Source organism: Trichosurus vulpecula, chromosome 4 (genome assembly GCF_011100635.1).
Source record: "Trichosurus vulpecula isolate mTriVul1 chromosome 4, mTriVul1.pri, whole genome shotgun sequence".
NCBI lineage: Eukaryota > Metazoa > Chordata > Mammalia > Diprotodontia > Phalangeridae > Trichosurus > Trichosurus vulpecula.
Window position 1 is genome coordinate 96,648,160 of NC_050576.1, and position 18,012 is coordinate 96,666,171.

The following is an 18,012-nucleotide window of genomic DNA, read 5'->3' on the forward strand; positions in this document are numbered from 1 at the left end:
ACATCATGACGTCATTGGTCCTCTTCAAGTACAAAGGATGAACAAGTTTTTCTTAATGTATCCCAAGAACACACTAAAATTCTGCCTTTTAAATGAAACCTTTCCTATTCTCCCTAAATGCTAGTGCCTTCCCTCCAAGATCATCTCCAGTTTGTCCTGTATATTATCTTCTTTGAACATAGTTGTGTGCATCCTGTCTCCTTCATTAGACTATGAGCTCCCTGTAAACGGAGACTATTTTTTTGTATCTAGATTCTTTGTTCTTTGTATCTAGGTCATCTGAGTATTCTGGTGCTGATACATCTCTCTTAACTTCAGTCAACTAAAATTCATCTTTTGTAGTACATGTCATAATTTGTTATGTATTTTCTACTAATTTAAAAATAAATTATAATGGAACTTTTTAAAAAATCTAATGGAAAATTACATGTTCCTATTAAAATTACCAATTCTTAGAGAAAATATATTTAAAAACAGAGACATATATGATACTGTTTTACCTTGGGAAGTATTCGCTTTTACAGTTAAGTCATCAGGAGTTAGAATGAAATTTAACCACCATGTGAAGCCTTGTTCCTGCTTTTCCTTCCAGCGCTCATCATAAAACATGTTTCTGGCAGCAAATGGCAGGGGATGCCTAGGAATAACTAAAAATAAACCTTTATTTCATAAAATGAACATTTTTTTCGAAAATAATATATATGAAAAAGAAATCAATGAGACATAAGACATCTATATTAAGGAATAAAAATAATTGTTAATGGGATTATCTGATTCACTGAAAAGAGTAAAAAGGAATGTCAAGAAAAATTGCTGATGGTAAGAACAGTAGAAGTTTTTTTTTTTTAAACTAGACTTGCAATTTCATCCATGTATAGAGCTCCAAGTAAAGAATTTCCTTTACTAATGCAGATCAACAACTGTTCTGCACCTAGGAGCTTTAGAGTTTCCTGGGCCTGGGAGAGGGTGACTTGCCTTTGAGGCTGATGCTCTATACAGTATGCCACACTTCTCTGAGAGCAATATTAGTCCTTGCAAAATTGGAAAGTAGAAACAACACTTTTCAGTTGACTGCCAGATTTCACAAATTTAGGGTAAGTTTCTTCAGAAATGATTAATAGCCTATAGAAAACAATAATCTTAATTGGAATTTTACTATGCACCCAAATCTTTTCATGACTCAAGATAAAACGTATCTCAGTGGAGAATGTAATTTATCATTACGATTTTTAAGAAATTTTCTTGTAAAAATGAATATTTTCTACAACCCCTCACAAATAATTAGAGACAACATGATTTAGAGGGCTGGTGTTAGTCAGAAAAACCAAGGTTCATGGTCTGCTTCTAACGCATATTAGCTGTATTACCATAGCCAAGTTATTTAACTTCTCAGTTTCTCAGGAGAAAAAGACTAAATTACAGATGATTACTAAATGAGCAGATCAGCGGAAGGGGGCAGTTAAACGATACAGTGGATGGAGTGCTGGGCCTGGAGTCAAAAAGACTCCTCTCCCTGAATTCAAATCTGGCCTCAGATTAGCTGTGTGACCCTGGGCAAGTCACTTGACCCTGTCTGCCTCAGTTTCTTCATCTTCAAAACAAGCTGGAGAAGGAAATGGCAAAACCATTCCAGTATCTTTGCCAAGAAAACCTCAAATGGGGTCACGGAGAGTCTGACAGGATTGAAAACAAGACTGAACAACAATCAGTGGAAGAAGTTTCCATAACTCTAACTTTGACTACTTCCAAATCTTCTACAACCTGGTTTCCCACCTCATCATTTAATTGAAATAACTCTCCCCAAAGTCATCATTGACGACTTAATTGGTAAATGACCTTACATCTATCCTTAACCTTCTTTATTTCTCTGAAGCCTCTAACACTAACAATTACCTTTCTCTTCTCTAGATATCCATGACATTGCTCTCTATTGGTTCTCCTACCTTTCTGACCATGACTTCTTAGTCTCTTGCTGTACTGAAGGTCAGATCCACTAACTGTGGGTGTCTCCCAAGACTCTGTCCTAGGTCCTTTTCTCTTTTCCTTCTGTGCTTTATCACTTGGTGATCTCAACTCCTATCATCAAATGAGATAACTATTTACTATTAGTAAAGCACTTACCACTGTGCCTGGCACACAGTGGGCAATTAATAAATGAATCCTTCTTTCCTTGCCTCCCTCCCTTCCTATGAATTCAATCATCTTTGTACAGATGATTCTCATCTATTTATTCAGTCCAAACCTCTCGACCTCCAATTTTTCCCTACCAGCTGTCTACTAGACAATTCAAACTAGACATCCCAAAGAAATCTCAAATTAACATGGCCAAAACAAAACTCATTATCTTTCCTCTCAAATTCTCCCCTCTTCCCAGCTTCCCTGTTACTGTTGAACCATCATTCTCCCACACACTCAGGCCTTGGAGTTATCACTCACGGTCACCCCACATACTCAATCTGTGGCCAAGTTTTATTGTTTCTACCTTCACAATATCTCTTGTATATGTCTTCTTCTCTTCCATTACACTTACACATTATGTCGAGAATCAAATATAAAATTTTCTATTTGACTTTTAAAACCTTTTGTAATCTGACTTCTTCCTATCTTTCCAGTCTCCTTAATTACTATTCCCTCATCGTAGTCTACAATCTAGTAATACTGACCCTCCTAGGACATCTACCTCCCCAATTTATGCCTTTTCACTTGCTGGCCTTCCTACTTAGAATACTCCCCCTCCTCAGCTCTTCCTCCTGGCCTTCAAGACTCAGCTCAGATCTTTTCCTGGTCTTCCTAACTGCTAGTGCATACCTTCTGAGATTGCCTTCCATTTCCAATGCACTTATCTTATATGTATATAGTAGTTTGTATATTGTCTCCTCCATTTGATTATAAGCTCTTCCTTGGCAGGGACTGTCTTTGCATACTCAGAACATAGCCCAGTGCTTGGCATCTAGTAAGCACTTAATAAATACTCACTGACTGATACATCTGAATTTTCTTACATGGATGAAATAACAGGCCTAAACTCCCACACTTCCCAAAAAAGATTTCAATCAAATTACCTGTCTTTAATGGTTTTATGAAAGTCAAATGGGATTGTGCCACAGCAACAACAGGCTTATTTATTCTGTTGATGACAAAGCCAGAAGTACCACATGCCAAAGAATCTAAAATATATTATTGAAAATCAAAGTTAATGATATAATCAAAAAATAAACTGCAAGGTATTTGATTAGTAAGGAGATGAAGACTAAAAAAAATCAATTATTATGCAGTGCTCTGTAATTACTTACAGTAAAACTCATAATTCCATATACTTACCAGTTCAATTTCTCATTTGCAGATTCAGACAAAAACCTTCCTGTCATTAGAACCACCAAGTGGTAATCACAATGCTAAGGACTACTAGCAACAGTATCCCAAAGATACCCAAATCCTGAATACAATAAATATCTATTGAGCACCTACAATGTATTAGGCTCTGTGCTAGGCTCCAAAGACACAAGGACAAAAATCAATGCTCCCTGCTCTTAAGCTTACTAGGGACAAACACCACAAAATCTTAGCATCATAGATTTAGGGACTGAAGGAACTGTCTGAGGTCGTCTAATCCAACCTCATCATTTTAAACGTAGGCATATATATAAAAATACATATAAAGTAAATGCAAAGTAACTTCTGAGAATGGGAGAACTCTAACAATTGGGAGATTATTAAATGCCTTTAATAGAAGATAACGCCTGAGCTGTACATTGAAAAGGAAGCTAGGGATCCTAGAGTGAGGAGGGCATGAGCATACCCTGTGCAAAAGCATAGAAGAAATTACAGAAAACAGTAAGTAGGTCAGTTTAGCTGGAATATATGGTGCTTGTGGAGATGTGATCAACCTGGAAAGGCAGGTTGAAGACAGACTGAAAAGGACTTTAAATGATGAAAAGAGTAATTAGTATTTTGTACTAGAGGCAACAGGGATCCACTGAAGCTTCTTGAGCAGGGGAGTGACAGGGTCAGAGCTACACATCGAAGAAGATTATTTTGGCACTGTGGGGAAAATGGATTGTAGGGAGACTGGAATCAGCAAGATCAATTAGGAGGGTTTTCCATAAACTAGGTGATCAGTAAGCAGGAACTGAACAAGGGAACAGACAAGATATTATGCAAGTAGAATTAGCAATGTAGTATAGTGAAAAGAACGCTTGCTCTTGAATCTGGGGACCTGAGTTTAAAACTCTAATACTTAATACCTGTATGACTTCAGTCAAATTACTTAGTCTCTCACATCTGCAAAATGAGGAAGTTCAATCATATTGGTTCTAAGGACCCTTTTAGCTGATGTCCAATAAAGATTTACAAATTAATGTGGAAGTAAACAAAATCCTAGCTCAATGATATTTGGGAGGCTTAGATTTATTCAGTGAAGAAAAAGAGAAAATGTATTTAATAAGCTAACAGTTTAACAAAAAAAAAAAACTAAAGTCAAGTTAGCAAGATCTGACAAAGAACAAGTGGTTTCATCAAACATACACGGGGGGAAAAATCACAAGACTGAATTACAGGATTACCCTTTAAAGGGATAATATAGACACTAGTAGCAAATTTTACTAAAATCCCTAAGATAAAAATCCAAAGGAATTTTCCTTGATAAAGTTTTTTAAAAGTATGTTTTTATTCCACTAACTAAGTTAAGCTCACCAGTTTTCTTCTTCCGGTTTTGTTTCTCTCTGATACCAATATGTTTTGAGGCTGGCGATCTTACAATTGCTTTTTTTGTTTTCACAACAGTCAATGCTTTGGATTTTTCACAAGAAAAATGGATTCTTTTGGTTTCTCTCACTTCCATATGTTCATTAGCTGAGTCCAATGTATTTATATCTTCCAAGTTTCCTTCACTTTTTCTTTTATGACCAACAAAAGCACTTCCAAAGGAAAATGAATTTACTTTATCTTTATAAATCTTTGATTCATTTACAACTGGGTGTATGTTTGGAAGGTAAGCATGAAATGTGTCTGTATTTTCACAATTAGTTATTGTACTGGTAAGACATCGTCTAGACTTCGGGTTATGTGTTCCAGTTCTCTTTCTTTCAGAACATTTTGGCTTACTTTTAGTAACAGTAGTTGAAAGTATTGGACGTCTCTTATGTTGCTCCTTGAAGTTACAGGAAGGATTTTTCTGAAGAGCAGGAACCTTATGATGATTCTCATTTGAAGGGGTAGAATAATTTAATTTAATTTCTACTAGTTTGGTTTCTTTGAGGATACCATTTGGAAAGGCTTGATCCTCAGGCACAAACTGTAACACTTTGCTGTTCTTCCAATTAAGGGATAACTTTGAAATTGGAGAATTTTCATTTGGTAAAGGTAACTGTGAAAATTCCGATGTTTCCTGAGATGTTTGTAACTCTGCTATTTTATTTTTTACAAACTGATCTGGCGAGAGAATAGGATCAACTGATACTGGTTCTAGATCTTCTTTTAGCTCATAACTATCAGTTACAAAGGAATCTGGACTCAAAATTGTCCTCTGAAAAAATGGTTTGTGTATTTCACGTATTCTTTGTGACTCAAAATGTGTTTCTTTTGAATCATCTTTCATGAACTGATCAGGTAAAAAAATTGCCATAGATTTTAGATCTTTATTAGCCAAATAGTTATCGCTTACAAAAGAATCTGGACTTAGAAAAGTTCTTTGGTTTGGCATGCACAGAGCTGAAGGATGTTCTGGAGTAAAAATAGGCAATTTTATATTATTGAAGTCCAGGTGATCCTTACCACCATTTTCTTGTACTGATTTATTTACAGTATTATATATATTTTTACTAATTACTTCCTCATTCAAATGAAAATCTTTCAAAGGGCTAGTATCTTGTGCTTCCTTCAATAATTCTCTGTTTACTGACGCATGAAGAATGGTATAGGTGGTAGATCGACGAATAGAAAGTGGAGTGCCAATCTCATTGGAGCTTTTTTCAAAAAGAGGACTAATGGGTGATACTGGCAATTTATTCTCTTCTGTATTTAAAGAATTACTTCCCAAGAGGGAACAGTCCTCCAATGCAACCACATTTTCACAGGCTTGTAACGGGCTTCTTAATTTATCACCCTTTTGAGATACATGAAAGGCATCATTAACATTTTTATTATTTGAACGCCTTTTAGAAAGCCTTGAAGAAGATGAAATATCCTTCTTTTTAACAGTATCCCAAAGACTCCTCTGAAAAGAATGCAAAAGATTAGTTAGCTGATTGTTGAAAGTTAATTTTTATATAACACCTATCATATAAAGCACCTAACAAAATTATATTAAGTAATGATATTAGGATATGTAGGAGATATTAAAGCTAGACTAGATAGTCCTTAAGGTAAGAAGATGATAATTTAGGTGTGTTTACTGGGGTAAGAGGGAGGATAGTAGGGAGGTAAGCCATACACAAATAATTATAAACAGAACATATAAAACAATATAAAAGAGATATTATTTATACATATAATTATTAATAATTTTGCTAAATTAGTAAGTTAATTTTTATAAGTTGAGAGTAAAACAAATGCTATTTTCACAGTTTAAAATACGATTACCTTTTTCTTTTTTGGCTGTTCTGCATTCCCTAATAATATTGCTTGATGTTTCAGAATGTCATTCACAAGAAAAATTACCATCTCTCGTACTCTTCCTTCTTTCAACGGTGTCCAAGTTATAGAAACAGAAACTCTTTCTTTAGACTAAAAAAAGATAATAAAGAAAGAACACTATTGACACATTATACCTAAATAGAATTTCAAAATTAAGATTGCTTTTTTCCTTCTCAATCCCTTCTTTTCTCTTAAGTAATGAAAGAAGGTACAATTACTTTCACTGTTGCTGATTTTCAATAAAGATGAAGAAAAAATACTGTTACAGATACGAATAACAAATTCAGGAACATAATAAATAAATATCATGGTAAAACTGATGATGAAAGCAATAGCCAGATTATTTGTATTAAATTTTAGAACTGTTTTATAAGTTTTAGGTGAATACATAAATACATATGGTTAACAAAAATGTTAAAGAAAATTCATACAAATTATATTATAATAAAAAAAATTTGCCATCTTCTAGGGGCAGCTTTCAGTAGATTCAGTTATTCTAATATCTAATAAGATTAACTGCCTGAAGCTTAAATAGCTTTACCTAACAAAAATATATTTAAGTAAATCAAAGGTTGTGTTGCATAATTCATTTGATTGTCATCTTCTATTCTGCCTAATATTTGAATGTTAGAGCAATTGTAAAGAGCAGTATACTTAGTATATGGCAAACCTCTTAAAATATATCCCAGTGCTTTTAATAAAGGTCTCAAGAGTGCTTTTAATATTGCTGCTGCAATCTAATTCTGAAACAAATTATAACACTTTTCATAAACTCCTTTTCTTATTTTTTTAGGCCAGTAATGAGTATCCTTTTTATAAGTCAAATTTGTTAAATAAAAAGTCAAGAGAAATGGTAAAGAACTCTAATTTAATAATCTTCCTTCCACCAATAAACTTTACTCAAAGATTTATTAATTGCCTACTATGTACATAGTGCCAGAAATATTCCTGAAGCATAGTTCTGATCATGTCATTTCCTTCCCAGCCCCCCACTTAATACGCTGTAATGGCTTCTTATTGCTTCTAAAATCAAGCAATCAATAAGCACTTCTTAAGAACTTAATGTGTGTTAGATGCAGGAGATACAAAGACAAAAATGGAACAGCACCTTCCAACAAGGAATGTAAATATAAATTTCGCTTTTTGGATTTAAAGCCCTTCACAACTTAGCCCCAATCTACCTTTTTAGGCTTATTACACAGTAGTCCTTTTCCCAAACTCTACAATCCTGCCAAACTAGTCTCCTTGTATCTCCTTAAATACAACACTCCATCCTCCATATCTGTGCTTTTGCAAGAGCTATCCTTCAAGCCTGGAATGCACCCCCTTCCTTGCTTCTTGCTTCCACCTCTTAGGAGCTCTAGTTTTCTTCAAAACTCAGCTCAAGTCCCAACTATCAAATTACATTTCACTTCTGTGCACAAAAAGCAGTATGGTGTGTTAACGTTCCATTTCTAACACGTACTGGTTAAGTGACCCTAGGCAAATCACTAAACTTTTCAGTAAGTAAACTCAGGAAATTCTCTAAGACTACAAGTTCCAGAGTACTGCTGGTCTGCATTAGTAAAGGAGCAAAAGATTCCTAATGCAAAGACTAAGTACATACTTAACATATTTATTCCCAAATGCAAGCCTGGAGCTACAAAGACAGAAGCAAAATAGTCTCAGCCCTTGACCTGACATTCAAAAAGCAACATACAAACAAACAGGTACATTCAAAATATACAGAAAGTGATTTGGTGAGATAAGGCACTAGCAGCTGTAGGAATCAGGAAAGGCTTCATGCAAAGACCAATAATGTTATAGGTATGGTTAAAAAAAAAAAGAGAGATTTAGGGAGAGGGAGACAGAGAGTGGGAGAGAGACAGGGAGAGAGAAGAAAAGAACAGTTTTATATTTGTCTTTGTATCCCTAGGAACAGGCACAGTACTTGACATCATTAATAAATAATTATTATTTCATTTTTCCTTCGTATCAAACAGTCCCTGCTCTTTGAGATCTTATGTTTTTTCAAAGGAACACAATTTGTACACATACTAGTAAAGGAATTTGATAACGGAAAGAACACTAACACCAGAAGGGAGAAGGAAAGGCTAGCTAGGGTATGAGACAGCATTTGAGCTGCACCTTGAAGGATTCAAAGAGACAGGAGTGAGGAGTGAGTGCATTCTAGACACTGGTTGTATAAAGGCAGTGATAAGGGTGACAAGGGAGTGAAGTTTTCTTTCCCAGCTATAACTAGCTCATCCATTCACGTCAGCTCTACCCCATCTCACTCTACCCTCTCTCTCTCTCTCCTTCCATTGTGCCCTATGGAATATGGTACTAAATACGGTACTATATTAGACCTTTTCCCTCATGTTCCTTCCATCTTCCTGAAATCACAAAAACCTGGGTTGCTCCCCCATCCTATACGTAGCCCTCTTTACTCATGCTCCCTAACCCACAAAGTCAGGAAGAATAGATCTATTCTTGCTCCCCACTGTCACTTCCAGACCCTCCAACTTACTACTTCACTCTCACTAGATATGGAACTTTCTAATCTTCAATCTCTTCCTCCCTATTGGTTCATTCTCTGCTGCCTAAATAAGCCTATCTCTATCATCCTTTTAAAAAACAAAAAACACCCTCAGTGGATTCTCTCACCCCCCAAGATCTATCACTATCTTTACTCATTTTCTCAGTCAAGGTACTAGGAAAAACTGTCTACACTCATTACCTCCACTTACTCTCCTCTGACTCAAATATCAATTGCTGGCAATGCAGCTTCTAATGTCATCGCTCTACTGAAACTGCTCTCTCTGAAATTACCAATGATCTCTCAATTGCCAGACCCGATGGGCTTTTCTTTTCTTTTTTTTTAGTTTACAACACTCAGTTCCACAAGTTTTTGAATTCCAAATTTTCTCCTTCCCTCTCCTCCCTCCTTGCCCCCAAGACAGCATGTAATCCAATACAGGTTCTACACATACCTTCACATTAAACTTATTTACACAAATCAAGTGGTAAAGAAGAATTATAACCAATGGAATTAACCATGAGAAAGAAGAAACAAAACCAAAAAAGAAGAAAAAAGAAAGAAAAAGAGCAAATAGTTTGCCTCGTTCTCAGTCAGACTCAGTAATTCTTTCTCTGGATGTGGATAGCTTTTTCCATCAGGAGTGTTTTGTAGCTGTCTTAGAATCTTGTATTGCTGAGGAGAGCCAAGTCTATCAAAGTTAGTCATCACAGATACCATGTGTCTGTAATCGTATATAATGTTCTCCTGGTTCTGTTCCCCTCACTCAGCATCAGCTCACATAAGTCTTTCCAGGTTATAATGAAGTCCATCTGCTCCTTATTTCTTAAAGCACAATAGTACTCCATTACATTCATATACCACAACTTGTTTAGCCATTCCCCAACTGATGGGCATCCCTTTGGTTTCCAATTCTTTGCCACCACAAAAAGAGCTGCTATAAATACTTTTGTACATATGGGTCCCTTTCCCATCTTGTGTGATCTCGTCAGGATATAGACCTAGAAGTGGTATTGCTGGGTCAAAGGGTATGCACATTTTTATAGCCCTTTGGGCATAGTTCCAAGTTGTCCTCCAGAATGGCTAGATCAGTTCACAACTCCACCAACGATGTAACAGTGTTCCTATTTTCCCACACCTTCTCCAACAGTTATCATTTTCCTCTTTTGTCATGTTAGCCAATCTGACAGGAGAGATGTAGTACCTAACAGTTGTTTTGATTTGCATTTCTCTAATCAGTAGTGATTTAGAGCATTTTTATATGCCTATAGACATCTTTAATTTCTTCCTCTGAAAACTACCTGTTCATGTCCTTTGGTCATTTATCAACTGGGGAATGACTTGTATTCCTATAAATTTGACTCAATTCTCTGTATATTTTAGAGATGAGGCCTTTGTCAGAGACATTGGTTGTAAAAATTCTTTCCTAATTTTCTGCTTCCCTCCTAATCTTTGTTGCATTGGCTTTGTTTGTACAAAAACTTTTCGATTTGACATAATCAAAATCATCCATTTTGCATTACATAATGCTCTCTATCTCTTGTCGTTTGGTCATAAATTCTTCCCTCCTCCATAAATCTGACAGGTAAGCTATTCCTTGCTCTCCCAAACTGCTTATAGTATCAGCCTTTATATATAAATCATGAACCCATTTTGACTTTATTTTCGTATACAGTATAAGATATTGGTCTATGACCGATGGGCTTTTCTTACCATTCATTCTTCTTGACTTCTCTAAAGACTTTGACACCCCTGAACATCACACTCCTAGATCCTCTGTCTTCTCTGGGTTTTTGTAACACTACATTTTTCTGCTTCTCCTATTCAATTTGACTGCTTCTTTTCAGTCTCCTTTGTTGGTTTATCATCAATATCACCTCCCCTAAACCGTGGATATACCCAGTGCTTTGCCCGTAGTCCTCTCCCTACATTCTCTCACTCATTGACCTCATCAGTTACCATGAGTTGAAGTGGCACCTCAATGCTAATGATTCCCAGATCTACAATTCCAGTTCCAGTTTCTCTCCTGATCTCCAATCCCACATAACCAACGGCCTAGTTTCAAACACATTGTCCCATGATATCTCAAATTCAACATGTCCAAAAGAGGAAGTTATTATCTTTCCCCTAAAACCTATCCTTCTGAACTTCCCTATTTCTCTTCATACCAGCCCCTGCCTTTATACTTGGGAACTTAATTTACACAGTGATGCCTCCTCAAATCAACCTCAGTTTCCATGAATTGCACCTTCATGCACCATCTCAGCCACACAAAAGGATGGTCATATCCTTACTCCAATTACCCCCTAATAAAATTGCCTTCCATAAGCCGTAACTCTAAAATTTCTCTGACCATAACCTGACCTTCCCTCTTCTCTATCCTCACATACCTCAGCCTATATTCTATCCTCACAACCTCCAGCCACTCTACACACACTTCCAATCTTTGCTCTTGTTTCAATTTCTTCCCTTCAAGATCTCGATCATATACAAACCAATCCAACTTTATACTAACCTCTACCTCGTCCTATTGTCACTCATTTCTTTCCAAAAGAACTCATTTTGCTCAACTAAAGGAAGTAACACAATGACCTTCAAATGGACCCTCACTAGTACATATCAATCTACTTACGCTTACCTGACTGATTCTCTCATATTCCTTACTATGTCTGTTGCAAATCTTCTCTTTTCTCAAGCCACCTACAAATACCACTACTGCCTCCTTCCTATCAGCAGACAACCCTGAAGTATATACTTCACTAAAAAAAACAAACAAACAAACAAAAAAAAAACATAAAAGTCATCTTTTGAGTCCCTTTTCCTCCTCAAAAGAAGCTCAGTCCCCCGATTTGCTCCCATTTTGGAGGAAGAGGTGGTCCTTCTTGACAAGACAAACTCCTCTACTTGTGCCTTGATCTTACGCTCTACCAGCAGCTTGCTCTTCAATCATCTGTCTCTAATTTTCAACCTCTCCTTATCCACTAACTCTTCCCCAACTACTTACAAACATGTCCAGATTCCTCCCATCCTTAACAATGAACCAATTCCTAAAGCTATCAATCCATTTCTCTCCTTTCACAGCCAAACTCCTAAAAAAGCTGTCTAAACTTGCTTCTACTTTCTCATTTACCACTCACTTTTCATCCTGGATATTTTCCATCTCTACCATTCAATGAAAACTTCTCTCAAAGAAAATAATCTCTCTACTGCTATATCTAGTGGCTTTTTCTGTGTCCTCATGACACTAATGATCATTTCCTTCTGAATATTCTCTTCTCTCAGTTTTTGTAACACTCTTCTGTTGTGGTTCTTCTAGTTCATGTTACAGCCCATAACTATGGGTGTACCCCAAGTCTCTATGCTGGGGCCTTTCCTTTTCCCTCTCTGTACTCTCCTTGTACTCATCTCCTGTGAGAAATTTCATTGGATCCCATGAGTTCAATTATGAACTCTATGTAGATGACTCCCAGATCTACTTATTTAGCTCATGTGTCTCTCCTGAGCTCCAGTCCAACATCTGCTAAACACTACCTTCCCCTCAACTTTTCTATTTCTGTTAAAGTCACCACCATTTTCCCCAGGCACTAGATTCATAACCTAGGAGTTACCCTAAATTCTTTTCTTAAACTCAACCCTCCTCACTCCCCACATCCAAGCAGATACCAGATCTTAATAATTCCACTTCCACACTATGTCTTGCATCTAGTCCTTTCTCACTACACCATACACACTGTAGTTTAAGCTCTCATTGCCCCCTTGCCTAAATTACTAAAACAGTATCTTAGCTACCCATCATCCACGATGCTGCCATAGTGGCATTCCTAAATGCATGTGTAGCCATGACTCTTACGGCTCAAGAAACTTCAGTAGCACTCTCCTGTTCCTAATATAAAATACAAACTCATATTTTTTTGGAATTTAGGCCCTTCATAATCTGGCTCCACCCTATCTTTGCAGGCTAATAACACATTACTCCCCCTTACACACTCCTTTCGAGCCAAATAGGCCTACATGCTATTCCCCTTACGCTGTCTTAAGTTTCCTGCCTCTATACTTTTGCATAGGTTGTCAGTTGTACCTCAAATACTTTCTTTGCTTACCTCTGCCTCCTGGAATTCCCAAGTCCCTTTCAAAGCTAAATTCAAGTGCAGTCCCCTACATACAAGATTCTTTTCCTGACTCCCTCAACTGTTAGTTCTCCCCTACTCCCAAGCCACGTTGTATATATTTGATATTTACTTATTCGCAAATAAAATAATATTTGCAAAGTGCTTAACACAGTGCCTCGCACATAGTAGGCACTTCATAAATATTCCTCTTCCAATTCCAGTTTTGGTTCCCTGTCCTCACCTCATTTAGGGAGACAAATAGCAATTTTTTTTAACAATAGCTCACATTTGCCTTAGTGTTAGTGCAAAGAACCTATATAATCTCTCTCTGCTATTTTTCAGGTTCATCTGAAAAATGAAAGGACCAGATTAGATGGTTTCTTAGGTCTTTTCCAGTTCTAATCTACGATATATAAAATGTGAACAGTAGAACTTATACTACCTATACCTCACAAGGGTTGTTTCTATAAAATGTGGAGAATACTTGGAATCATAGATTTTGACCTGGAAAGGTTCTCTAGCCTAACCCCCAGATTTTACAGATAAACAAACTGAGAATAAGAAAAATTAAATGACTTGTCCTGGGGACACAAATGGCAGAGCCAGGATTTGACCCAGGTCCTTTGAATCCAAATAGAGCATTCTTTCTAGTATAGCACTTGCACTGCTTTACATTGTCACAAAGAACAAATGAAAGGATGTAAAATGCTTTGTAAATATTAAAACAAAGGGTTAGCTAGGTGCCACTGTGAGTAGAGCACCAGCCCTGGAGTCAGGAGGACCTGAGTTCAAATCCAACCTCAGACACTTGACACTTGTACTAGCTGTGTGACCTTGGGCAAGTCACTTAACCCCAATTGCCCTGCCAAAAAGCAAAAAATATATACATATATTAAAACAAAATGTAAATGTAAGCTATTATTTCATCAGCAGCTCAGCTCTAAAACCTTCTGATCCCAGACTGAGTCTTAAAAGACTTTAGTAAGGAGAGTACATATTAACATATTAATAAATAAATCTAAAAGAATTTTTAAATGAATGATGCACCCTAAGTAATACTATGCATCTTAATAGGAAAGACAATACGAGGCGTGTTGTTTTTTAAAGATAAGCAACATCTGCTGGGGGGTGGGGGGCGAGGGGGGAACATGGTCTCTACCAAGGGGACACTAAGCTCAAGGTAGGATGGGAGGGCTTAGGGAAAAAAATCAAACACTAAAAAGAAGGTTGGGTTTTTTTTCAAAGCAACTAGTTTGATTTAAAATATGGGACACATATTGAAATATACGGTTTCACTAATTCTTTTTTTGGCGACACCATTCATAGTGTCATGGAATTTTAGAGTTGGAAAACAACTCGGTATCACCAACCTTTAGCATTGTGGACCTTTCCCCTGGCTTTCCTAATACTGCTCTCTCCTGGTCCTTCTCATATCTAACTTGTCCTTACCAGTCAGGTCATCATATCATATCAAATATCAGATCATGATACATATAGGGCTCCCATAGGCTCTATTCCGTGCTCTCTTTCTACTTTCTCTTGATGATCACGTCAGTTTCTGGGGATTCAATTAACATCTTTTTTTTTTTTTCAGATGATTCCCATATCTACATCTTAATCTCTCTTCTGAGCTTTAATTCCACATCACTAAATGATTACTAGACAGTTCCTCCAAGATACACCTTGGGCATGTAAAACTCAACATGTTCAAAACAGAACTCTAACTTCCCTGCTAAATCTTCCCCTCCTCTGAATTTCCTTTTTCTATTGGAGACACCATTATTCTTCCAGTCTCCCAGGTTCATAATCTTGGAGTAATCTACTCTTCCCTCTCCTTCATCTCCCATATCCAGTTGCTTATGGGGACAGTATTGGCTTCTCCTTTCTCTAACTCACAGGGCTTTACCCTTCATCATTCTACTATCACAGCCTCCTAACTAGTTTTCCAGTTTTGGTACTCCTTCTTCTCCAATTGATTCATAGCTGCCAAAGCCATCTTCTAAAAAACAGGTCTGACCATGTTGCTTCCCTGCTAAAGAATCTTCAATGGCTCCTATTTGCCTCTAGGTTAAAATGACATCTAAGAATGGCCTTCAAAACCCTTAATAACCTGTTTCCAGGCAATCTAGACAACATACATTCAGCACTTCATTTTATATTCCAGCCAAACAGCTTACTTAAATTCTATCTCCTACTTTTATAGCTTTTACCAGGCTATCTTCCATGCCTCACCTCTTGGAATCCTTGGCTTCCTTCAAGGCTATACTTGGATCCCACACGAAAGCCCTTCCTGGGTCCCTTAGCTATTAGTGTTTTAATACTAGCACTAATTAATAGTGATAATTAGTACTAAGATTAGTACTAATAACTAACATTAGTTAATAATTATCTTATGCTATTCGTATTTAAGTAAATGTTAGTTTACACATAGCATGATATGTAATATAAAATAAGTTATTAATGTTCTAATACTAACACTAATTAAAAGTACTCAGATTAGTACTAATGATTAATGTTATTTATTAGTAATTGTTATTCTTATTTGTGTAAATGTTAAAATAAAATATAAGTTGCTTGAGGATCAAAGACTGGTTGTTTCTGCCTTTGTATTCCCACAGCGCTTTGCTGCTAGTCAGTCAACAAGCATTAATTATGCACTTACAATGTGCCAGGCACGGCACTATGCCAAGCACTGGAGATAAAAAGAAAAGCAAAACTAGTCCCTGCCTTCAAAGCGACTCCAATAGGGTGGTGGGAACTGAGGGGAGACAATTTTCAGGCAACTACGTACATAAAAGATTATTACAGGGCAGATGAAAGGAAATCTCTCAAAGGGAAGGCACTACCACCAAGGTGGATGGAAGCTGCTTCTTGTAGTGGCATTTTAGCTGAGACTGGAAAAAGCTAGATAGTAGGTGATGTACTTTAAATCAATAATCAATGCACTGAACTGAATCTTATCTTTATTAATTAGGGACTGAAATCATAGTGAGTCAGCCGAGAAGGCTAACATGAGCATGCGTTTAAGAAGCCGGTGACAGTTTCTTGTTCTCTCCCTTACCTCGCAAGCAAATCGCCCGACTTTCCCTCTCATTAAGGGAAAGGTTTCTTGGAATGCCCCCTACAGGGACTGCGGCGGACGCCAGAAGTGGCGCTGCGGTGGGGGCCTCGGAGGGGAGGGGATCTTTCTGTGGAGACGCCCACCCGCCGTCCTTACCTGCAGCACGCAGCTCTGCGGGGAGACGCTGAAGCCCTTGTCCGCAGCTGGGAGCCGGGCCACACTCACTTCCACCACCTCGTCGTTCGGGTTGTCCAGGACCAAGGGCAAGGTCCGAGAGGCTCCAACCCGGACGTCGCCGAAGCAGACGAAGGGCGGTCTAGAGAAGTGGCTGAGCCTCAGGAGCACCGGGGAGCCTTCGGCCTCCGCGCCCTGAGGCTCCCGCGACCCTCGAGGCGGACCCAGGCTGGGCCCTGGTACCCAGCCACCCTCAGCGGCGTCTCGCCCCGCGAGCCTAGCCGCCATGGCTCCCCGGGAGACCCTCCGCCGAGCCTAGCTCGGCCGGCCACGCAGGCTTCGGGCGAGGAGAGAGAACCGTGGGCTGGCCGGAGGGGCCCCCAAACCTGCTCCGCACACCCACGGGGGGCAACTTCACCTCTGTTGCGGTCTCTCCTAGGGCTCACACAAGCGAAGAGTCGCACCCGAGTCGCTGAATGATCTCAAAACAACTCCCTCTCCGGCCTGATTCAAAAAATCCCACGGTCGCCAATCGGGAGCCGGGAGAGGCTCTAGCCAATGACGATAGGAGCTTGGGGAGGTGCTGGCCAATGGGGAGGCAGCGACTTTTTTGAAACTGATGATTGCCGGCCCCGGGCCGGAGGGAGGGTGGTGCCCCCGGAAGGGAGGATGGAAAGGCTTAGGTTAGTTACGCAAGCGTAACCAGGACGCATCTTCCAGAGATTGCCGTTGTTAGGGCGAGCTCCACGTAATATTGACAAGCAGAAGCCTGCCTTCCGCCCCACAAATAACCCCCATTCTAATTGTTGTTCAGTGGTGTCCGGCTCTTCATGACCCTATTTCCTTTCTTGCTTTTCTTGGCAAAGACACCGAAGTGGTTTGCCATTTCCTTCACCAGCTCATTTTTACAGATGAGGAAGTGAGGCAGACGCGATTAAGTGACTTGCCCAAGGACCTACGGCTAAGTGAGGTCACATCTGAACTCAGGAAGATTCATCTTCCTGACTCCAAATTCAGCTCTCTTTTCACTGTGCCACCTAGCTTCCCCAGAATATACATCTGGGTCAACTTACATATAAAGAGATTTTCTCTGCAGCAAAGTTCCTCTAATGTTAATTAAGGCATGTCCATTCCCAAAGTGTTTTCCCCAATTACCTAAATTTCATCCATATGACTTCTGATGTTGCATAGGGTTTTATCATCAATCTCTGAATGCTTTCTCCTCATTTATTAAACAGGTTTTCTGAAGAGTAGGAACTCTCATGTTTAATAAGGTAAGAGCTATGATTGAGGATCTTTCCACAGGGATTACATTTGAGGTTTTTCTCTCCAGTATGAACCATCTGAAGTACTATAATGGTTGAACACTGACTGAAGGTTTTCTCACAATCATATGTCTAATATTTCTGACCAGCATGACTTCTCAGATGAATAATAATTTGTGAATGGTTTCTGAATGTTTTTCCACTTATGTTGCACTTACAAGTGTTCTATTTGTATTCTCTGATCTCTAATAA

At 38.3% G+C, this 18,012-nt stretch overlaps 1 protein-coding gene across 1 annotated transcript in view; it reads right to left on the reverse strand.

The window, feature by feature from the left end:
• The window catches only part of ASPM (assembly factor for spindle microtubules), a 63,404-nt gene extending 46,621 nt beyond the window's left edge, over positions 1-16,783 (reverse strand). Inside the window, exons 1-5 of the mRNA XM_036758265.1 lie at positions 16,478-16,783; positions 6,580-6,723; positions 4,693-6,214; positions 3,063-3,167; positions 501-647 (exon numbers count right to left, since the gene is read on the reverse strand). Coding sequence (XP_036614160.1) covers positions 501-647; positions 3,063-3,167; positions 4,693-6,214; positions 6,580-6,723; positions 16,478-16,783 — 2,224 coding nt within the window. The remainder of the gene's footprint in view (positions 1-500; positions 648-3,062; positions 3,168-4,692; positions 6,215-6,579; positions 6,724-16,477) is intronic.
• Between the last annotated feature and the right edge of the window lie 1,229 nt (positions 16,784-18,012).